Source organism: Boleophthalmus pectinirostris, unplaced genomic scaffold (genome assembly GCF_026225935.1).
Source record: "Boleophthalmus pectinirostris isolate CB_2022bp ecotype Guang Dong unplaced genomic scaffold, ASM2622593v1 HiC_scaffold_4, whole genome shotgun sequence".
NCBI classification, from domain to species: Eukaryota; Metazoa; Chordata; class Actinopteri; order Gobiiformes; family Gobiidae; genus Boleophthalmus; species Boleophthalmus pectinirostris.
This window is the reverse complement of record NW_026571353.1, coordinates 38,597,806-38,606,176: the sequence shown is the minus strand read 5'-3', so window position 1 is coordinate 38,606,176 and position 8,371 is coordinate 38,597,806. Positions and strand designations below refer to the sequence as shown.

Here is an 8,371-nt window from a genome sequence, read left to right as displayed (position 1 = left end):
GATGGATGAGTCCGCCTCCGAGTCCCCAGCCTCGGCCTCCTCCTTGGAAGACGTGACGGTGGGATTTAGGAGATCCTCAAAGTATTCCTTCCACCGCCGGACAACGTCCCCAGTCTAGGTCAGCAGCTCTCCCCCCGCACTGTAAACAGTGTTGGAGAAGAACTGCTTCCCCCTCCTGAGGCGCCGGACGGTTTGCCAGAATTTCCTTGGGGCCGTCCGATAGTCCTCCTCCATGGCCTCCCCGAACTCCTCCCAGCTCTGAGCTTTTGCCTCTGTCACCGCACGAGTCAAGAGTCCCACGAGCCAACAAGGCCCGATAGGACTCGTCCTTCAGCCTGACCGCACCCTTACTTCCGGTGTCCACTACTGGACTCGGGGGTTGCCACCACGACAGGCACCGGAGACATTACAACCACAGCTACAAGCAGCCGCTTCGACAATAGAGGCCGAGAATGAAGCCCACTCGGACTCAATGTTCCCAGCCTCCCCCGGAATCTGTGAGAAGTCCTCCCGGAGGTGCGAGTTGAAAGTCTAACCGGGACTAAACCAAGACCCAAAGTCCCCGTAAAAACTCAGTCCAAGTCCGGTTGAACTTTTACAAAGGTAATGTTTATTCATATGTACATGTATATATTATTCTATGGCCGATAAAAGGAGAATGTACAAAGCAAAAAAAAACTGAAAATCTGTACAAAATTAATAAATAAAATCAAAACATTGTTAATTTACAAGACACGCGGAAGGGACAAAACCAGGAGGCAGTTTTTGGACAAAATTCTGAAATTCCGACGGACAATGGCACCCAAACTCCACACGTCACTTTGAATTTTCATTTTGTTGTAAACCTTTTTTTTTAAATTCACAAAAATGGTGAAAGGACACGAAACTACAAAGTACATTTAAAGCGATTTTTTAAAAAAGAATTTCACACCAGACTCACTCAAACCCACGAGAAAAAAGAAACTGCTGCAGAAAATTTCAGGTAAAATTTGAGAATAATTTTGGAATAAAAGTGCAAAATTAAAGTGCATTTTAAAATTTGGAATTGAAATTTTTGATAAAATTTGAAGCAAGTGGTGGTGGCTATAATTGTCAGCAGAAGCAGAGCAGAAGCTTTGAATTAAAATGATTTCTAGTAAAAACAAAAAAACAAAAACATAATTGAGCAGAAATAATCAAATTTTAAATATTATCTTGCTTACTTTAATAGGAAAGGAAGAAATTTGGGGATTTTTTTTCTAAAAAAAATAAAAATAAAATAAAATTAAATAAATTGTGTGGAAATAATATAATTTTAAACATAATCTTGCGTTATTTTTCTGTACATATTCTGTATATAAAATTTATTAAATTTGGGTTTGTTTGTTTTTTTCAACCAAATTTTAAAAAATGTATAAAAAAATGACACAAACAAAAAATAAATTGTGTAGATATAATACAATTTTAAACATTATGTTGCAACATTTTATTCTCTTATTTCAATATTTTAAAAAAGAACATTGGGATTTTTTTTCCACCAAATATATAATTTTGAAGTAACAGTACTAGTACTTTAGTACAAATTTGGCTACTATACCTACAACTTCAGGTGTCTTAAGTCAGTATCATAAATAGTAGCAGAAGTAGCGGTAGTAGTAAAAGCAGTGGTAGAATTAGTATAAGTAAAAGTAGTAGTAATAGTCATAGTTGTAGTAGTTGTTGTTGGTGGTAATGGTGTAGTAGTAGTAGAAATAGTAGTAGTAGTAGTAGTAGCAGAAGTAATAGAAGTACATAATAGTAGTAGTAGTAGTAGTTGTTGTAGTAGAAGTAGTACAAGTAGTAGTAAGTAGTAGTAGTAGTAGTAGTAGTAGTAGTAGTAGTAGTAGTTGTTGTAGTTGTTGCAGTAGAAGTAGTACAAGTACAAGTAGAAGCAGTAGTAACTGTAATAGTGGTAGAGGAAGTTGTAGTAGTAGTAGTAGTAGTAGTAGTAGTAATGATCTAAATGGGGGAAAGTGTTAAATATTTTGTCAGTTTTTTCCTGCGTCGCTCGTGTTTGCTGCTCAAAACTGGAACCACACAACATTTTTTCAAATTTACATCCAAAATTCTGAAACAATTTTGAATTTCTTTTCTTCAGCAGTTTCTTAAAATCCTGACTTTAACTTGAACTTTTTTTTATCTCCAATTTCATACATTTTGTTTCTCTTTTTCCATAAAACAGTTCACACACGTCTCACTATGGAAGCCTGTCTCTTTTTTTGGCACGAAATGTTGAAATGCAATGGACCTATCTGACAATTGACCATGTTACATTTTTTTATTTCTTTACTCGAACAATTTGAAATGTTTTTCGTTGGATTCACAGTGCATCGCAGAGTTTCACTTTCAGACTCACAGTGTTCAAACGCTCTGCCCCGAATTCTTACGTTTTTATTTTATTTTTTTTTACATTTTCTGTCTTTAAAATATCGATATTGCATCCACCATCGTAAAAGTTAAACAAAACGAAACCTTAGCAAACGAAAGCGGTTGTTAGGTTGCTATGACGACGGGCGATAAAACGGCAAAACGTAGTGTCAAAATTTCAAATCTAGTGCTTTTCAAAATAAAGTCACTGCCACAAAAGTATTTAAAGTTTTATTAGTAAAAAGTGAAGTTATGTTAGTAATGCCGCACTGTGAAACTTTCCGGCACTTTCTATGCCGTAACATCTCCGTGGAAACAAGCAGATGGCAGACTTCCCACGGGAAAAGTTCCATAGTGTGTCTTTAAACTTTTACTTCTTAATAAAGTGGTTTAAAGTGAAGCGCTGCCCTCTAGTGGCGAGGAAGTGTAACAACTGTGTGTGTTTATAAGTGATTAACATGCAAGATACAATTAAAGCACTGCTGTGAAATTTTCCGGCACTTTCTAAGTCATAACATCTCCATGGAAACAAGCAGATTTTAGACTTCCCCTGAGAAAAGTACCACAGTGAATCTTTAAACTTTTACTGCTGAATAAAGCGGAAAAATTCAGAAAAAAAAAAAAAAATGTTGCTGAAATTCTTATAGAAAGTGTAAAATATTAATATTAAAGCTGCACTGTGGAACTTTTTGTTTGGGGGGGGGTCCGTCACCTGCTTGTTTCTATGGAGATGTGTCATCGCTGTGCCTGGAATGTTCCGCAGTGTGACATTAAGCAGCTCTATTTCACATTTATTCAATTACAGGTGGTTTTAAAGCTCAAAAATACCTCCAAATACAACATTTTGACCGTGAGCGGGGTCGCCTCTCCACAGATCTGACCCGTAACTTGGTCTCTGTGAAGATACAAAGGTTAGAAGATAAAAAGTAAAGCTGCACTGTGGAACTCTTGCGGTGAAGGATCTAGGGTTTGGCTTTGAATTTCGTCATTTTAAACATTTTCCACGGAATATTTTTGGTCTTTTTAGTTCAGTTTGGACTACTTGCTCACACAGAGGTCAGATCTGCGGAGAGGCGAGCCCGCTCACAGTCAGAATCCATGTTTTACGAGGTATTTCGAGCAGTAAGAACATTTATAACCAAATAAACGCAAGATTAAATTAGCGCTGCTTAAAAAAGTGGTTTTAAGTTACAAACTGCTGCCCTCTAGTGGCGAGAAAACAGAAAGCACGTCTCTACTGTTTATTATTTTAAAGCTGCGCGATGTCACTTTTTTGCTTGTCGCCATGGAGATTTTATTGGCGTGCTATATCTCTATAATATAGGGGCAAAGTAGAGGTCAGGTCTGTGGAGAAGCGAGTCTCCTTAGTAAAAAAATAATAAGGTTTTAAGTATTTTTTTGGTGTTATAAATGCAAAATGTTTGGTATTTTTTTATATTTAATGACATACTGTGGAACATTACAGGCAAACAATAACATCTCCATGGAGACAAACATGTGACGGAGCCTTAACCAAAAAAGCAGCATAGTGTGGCTTTAATTTTAGAGTAAATTAATCGTTTTTGTTGTTGTTGTTTTTTTAAATTTTATGACCCAATTTTTACTTTACACAATTAATTGATGAAGTAATGTTTATTTATTGGACACTAGGAATTAAACTGTATTTTTTTTTAGCCAAAAATTGTAAAATTGCAACAAAAAATGTGATAAAATAAAATAAATTTCACTTCCTCTTAATTAATATAAGAGGGGGGCCCCATGTGTCTTGCCCAGGGGCCCCCAAAATTCTGTCGACGGGCCTGTAAATAAAAATAAATTCTTGTCAAACATTTGTGGCAATGACTTTAGATAATAAACTGTTAATTGCGGCTCATTTTCGAGCGATTGTGACTAAAACTACATATCCCAGAATGCTTTAGTGCGAAGCTGCTCCCAACTCAAGAAGAAGCCCTTAAACCGCCGACGCCATTTTGTGTTTCTGAACTCTACACGACGAAATCGACTCTTTTTAAAAACAGCAAGGTGCGTTCAAAGACTGAAGCCACTCAAGACGTGGAACAGAAAAATGAAAAATAAAAACATCAGTGTGTCGTTCGTTCATTCGTTTTTTTCAAAATAAAACCAAAAATAAGAAAATGAAAAAATTTAACTATTTTCTTCATTATTTGTCTCCAAAACCAAAATGAAAAAACTGATAACGGACTAATGTAGGACTAAACCAGGACTAAAGCAGAACTAAAACAGGACTGAACCAGGACTAAAACAGGACTAAACCTGGACGAAACCAGGACTAAAACAGGACTAAAGTAGGACTAAAGCAGGACTAAACCAGGACTAAAAGTGGACTAAACCAGGACTGAACCAGGACTAAACTGTTTTCAATCCTGGTCTGGTCCCGGTCTCATTCACGGTCTGGTCTGGTCCCGGTCTCATTCACGGTCTGGTCCCAGTCTCATTCACGGTCTGGCCTGGTCCCGGTCTCGGTCCCGGTCTGGTCCCAATCTTATTCACGGTCTGGTCCCAGTCTCACTCCCAATCTAAGCCCCAGTCTCAGTCCTGGTCCTGTTCCCGGTCTCAGTCCTGGTCTGGTCCTGGTCTCAGTCCCGGCCTCAATCCCGGTCTAAGTCCTGGTCTGATCCCGGCCTCAGTCCCGGTCTCAGTCCTGGTCTGGTTCCGGTCTGGTCCTGGACCTGGTTCAGTCTTCGCAGTTTAAGTCACGTAAACGGAAAATGGTCGTTATCCGTTTTTCCATTTTTCATTAAACACAAAATCAAAAATTGAAAAAAAACGAATCATTATCTGTTTTTTCATTTTGGTTTTGGAGACAAATAATGAAGAAAACTGTTTTTTTTTTTTACATTGAAAAACAAATGAATGAATGACACACGGATTGAAAAAAAAACACATTTCATCGAATCCGCATAAAATAAAAAGAAAAGAAAAGATAAAATGTTTAAAGAGAAAGAAATACAGGCTAGTGTAGAGACGCCATGTTGGAAAAAATATATATATTTAAAATTTTTTGAAGATACTTTGAAAGCAACTTAGTATGTTTTTCAAATTAATTTTAATTTTCCGTAAATAATTCATTTGCGCGATTTCATTCTCCAACGTGGCGTCTCCCGTAGCAACCACAATAACAAAAAAATTATTGATATTAGCAGCACCGTTATAAAAATAAAAAAAGAAAATTAAAAAATAAAAATAAAAACAACATTGATGCCAAATAAAATGTACAAAGCAAAAAATACACATTGTTCAAAATCGTGACCAAAAATTATTAACAAAATGTCACAGTCCTTTGTTCTTTTCTTTTATTTACAAGTTTGTTCGTCACGGCAACGTCCGAAATGAAGTGCGGGTAGTAGTGGTTTTCGACAAAAAAACTAAAAACTGGTACGAAATTGACACTTGGTTTTTGTTTCCGTCGAGTTTTGAAACGCAACAACTTTTTCAGTGCGTAAGAATTCGTTTCAGAATCAAGTAAAAGGACAAAAAGTGGTCCAGGAAATTACCGAGTCTTCAAAACATTCAGGAACATTTGTCTGACGGCATCAAAAACGGCAAAACCAGTCCAAAAAAAAAAAAAAAAAAGTCAACAAATTCACAAAAAATTCTGAAAAAAATGTTAAAATCGACCGAAATTCTTGGATAAAGTGTCAAATTTGAATATTAAAAAACAAAAAAAGGAATAAAAGTTAAAGGTGCTTTGTGTAACTTTTTGGGGGGAGCGTCCGTCATCTGATTGTATCCATGGAGACGCTATGAAATGCCTGAAATGTTCTGCAGTGTTGCATTAAACTCGTAAACAAACTCACGTTTGTTCAATAATGAGACAGATGTTTAATGCCATACTCTGGGATATTTCAGCAACAGCATCTAGGGACTAAACCAGGACTACTAAACCAGGACTAAACCAGGACTAAACCGGGTCTGAATCAGGACTGAATCAGGACTAAACCAGGTCTAAACCAGGACTGAACCAGGTCTAAACCAGAACTACTGAATCAGGACTAAATCAGGACTAAACCAGAACTAAACCAGTACTAAAAAAGGACTGAACCGGGACTAAAACAGGACTAAAACAAGACTAAACCAGGACTAAACCAGGATTAAACCAGAACTAAACCAGGACTAAACCGGGTCTGAATCAGGACTAAACCAGGTCTAAACCAGGACTGAACCAGAACTAAACCAGGACTAAACCAGGACTAAACCAGGTCTAAACCAGGACTGAATCAGGTCTAAACCAGGACTGAATCAGGACAGTACATTTTACGTAATCCTGGATTTTTTAATAATTGCATAAACGAAAGACACGACTAATGCCGTACTGTGAAACATTCCAGACTACGCAATAACATCTCCCTGGAAACGAGCAGACGACGGACCCGACTCCCCATAAAAAGTTCCTCAGTGCGTCTTTACCTTTCAACGCTGAACAAAGTGGTTTTAAGTCGCTCGTTGTGGCTTTAAAAGTAAAACACGGACATTTTTTCACAATAAACTGGGAGAATTTTTTGAGATTTTAAAGCAAAAAAATCGCCATCTTTCGACTTTCCACGCGCTTGAATTCAGTTTGCACCTTTTCTCTTTCGTTCCTCGACGCCATTTCGGTTAAAAAACTTCCCAAAAATCCATCAACGTCCGTCCTTTTACGCTCTCCATCCATCACCTTCTGTAATTATCCGTCGTTTTTCCCGTCACGGCGTTGAGTCCTGAGCCGCGATCCGGACAAGAAGACGTTTAATTCTTCTCCGTGTTATTATTATTTTTATTTTAGAAGAGTTTCGCGGTGTTCAGAAAATGCCCTTTGCGATCTTGAGGCCCTTCTGCTTCATCCGGGGCAGAGTGGAACTGGCCACGGCTTTGGCTCGGACCGGACGCATGGAGCCGCGTTTTTTCAGCACGAAGTCGTAGTTGGCAGTGGAGTTCATGGCGTAAAACACGTTGGCGTTGTCCGGGATGCGCAGCTCTGTGGAAAAAGAAGAGTCAAGTCAGTAAGTTTAGAATAAATATTGGAAGAAAGAATGAAATTTTACTAGTACATACACGTTTATATAATTACTAGGGAAGTGTAACGATAACTGAAATATGGTGATATCGTATCGTCAGAGTCTCACAATAACATCGTGGACCATCACAATACCGTATTTTCCGCACTATATGGCGCTCATTGGTCATTAAATGGTCTATTTTCAAACTTTTTTCACAAATAAACGGCGTGGGACTTTAAATGAAACCCAACAGTGTGATGGGTGAGTGGTTTTGTTTGTTTGTTCGTTCACGGTGACTCTGGGCTTTGTTCAGTTGTGGCGTGTAGGGAGGGTGCTGTCTGGGACCAACGGATTGTCGGCGTGTTCGCAGTGACTCAGTTGTTCAGTCGTGTCTAGAAGCGGCACGTTGCGCTCGTCGCTTTTTCGGTTCGTTCCTCCTGTTCCGTTCCTCGTCGGCGTGGAGTGATGAGTGTGTGTGTGGGTGTGTTTCTCTGTGCGGTCGCTGTCTGCTCCGTGTGTGTTTGCGTGTTTGTAGTTTACTGAAGTCGTGCTGGGACACCTGAGTGGATTCGTGTATGGGGCGCTCTGGATTGTGGCATGTAGTCGTTTTTTGATGGGGTTAGAGGCTTAAGAGTGCGTCTAATAGCCGGAAAAATACAATATATCAAATTACAAGTGTCTTTGCTTAAATTAACAGTTATGGTGCAGCAATTGCTAAAAAACAGACAGAGTGTACTACATAGACCAGGGGTGTCAAACATGCGGCCCGGGGGCCAGATTAAAGGTCTTGGAGGGCCGGATTTTCTACTAAAATATTGTAATTATATTTCCTATTAAAATCTTGTTAATTTTCTGTGGTGTCTCCAGCGTCTCTGTACGTGGCCCCTCCCACCAGAGCAGCACAAATGAAGACTTGTCTCTTTCCAAACGCTCTTAAAGGACGATCGTTTTGACTGTTGACTGTGACACCCTCATCAGAAAAATGTCCA

At 38.6% G+C, this 8,371-nt stretch overlaps 1 protein-coding gene across 6 annotated transcripts in view; it reads right to left on the bottom strand.

The window, feature by feature from the left end:
• Nucleotides 1–587: 587 nt before the first annotated feature.
• LOC110162079 (ral guanine nucleotide dissociation stimulator) overlaps nucleotides 588–8,371 on the bottom strand; it is an 88,511-nt gene continuing 80,727 nt past the window's right edge. For all 6 annotated transcript variants that reach the window (XM_055162080.1, XM_055162082.1, XM_055162081.1 and 3 more), the window contains one exon: nucleotides 588–7,360. In XM_055162080.1, coding sequence (XP_055018055.1) covers nucleotides 7,185–7,360 — 176 coding nt within the window. In that variant the 3' untranslated portion in view covers nucleotides 588–7,184. The remainder of the gene's footprint in view (nucleotides 7,361–8,371) is intronic.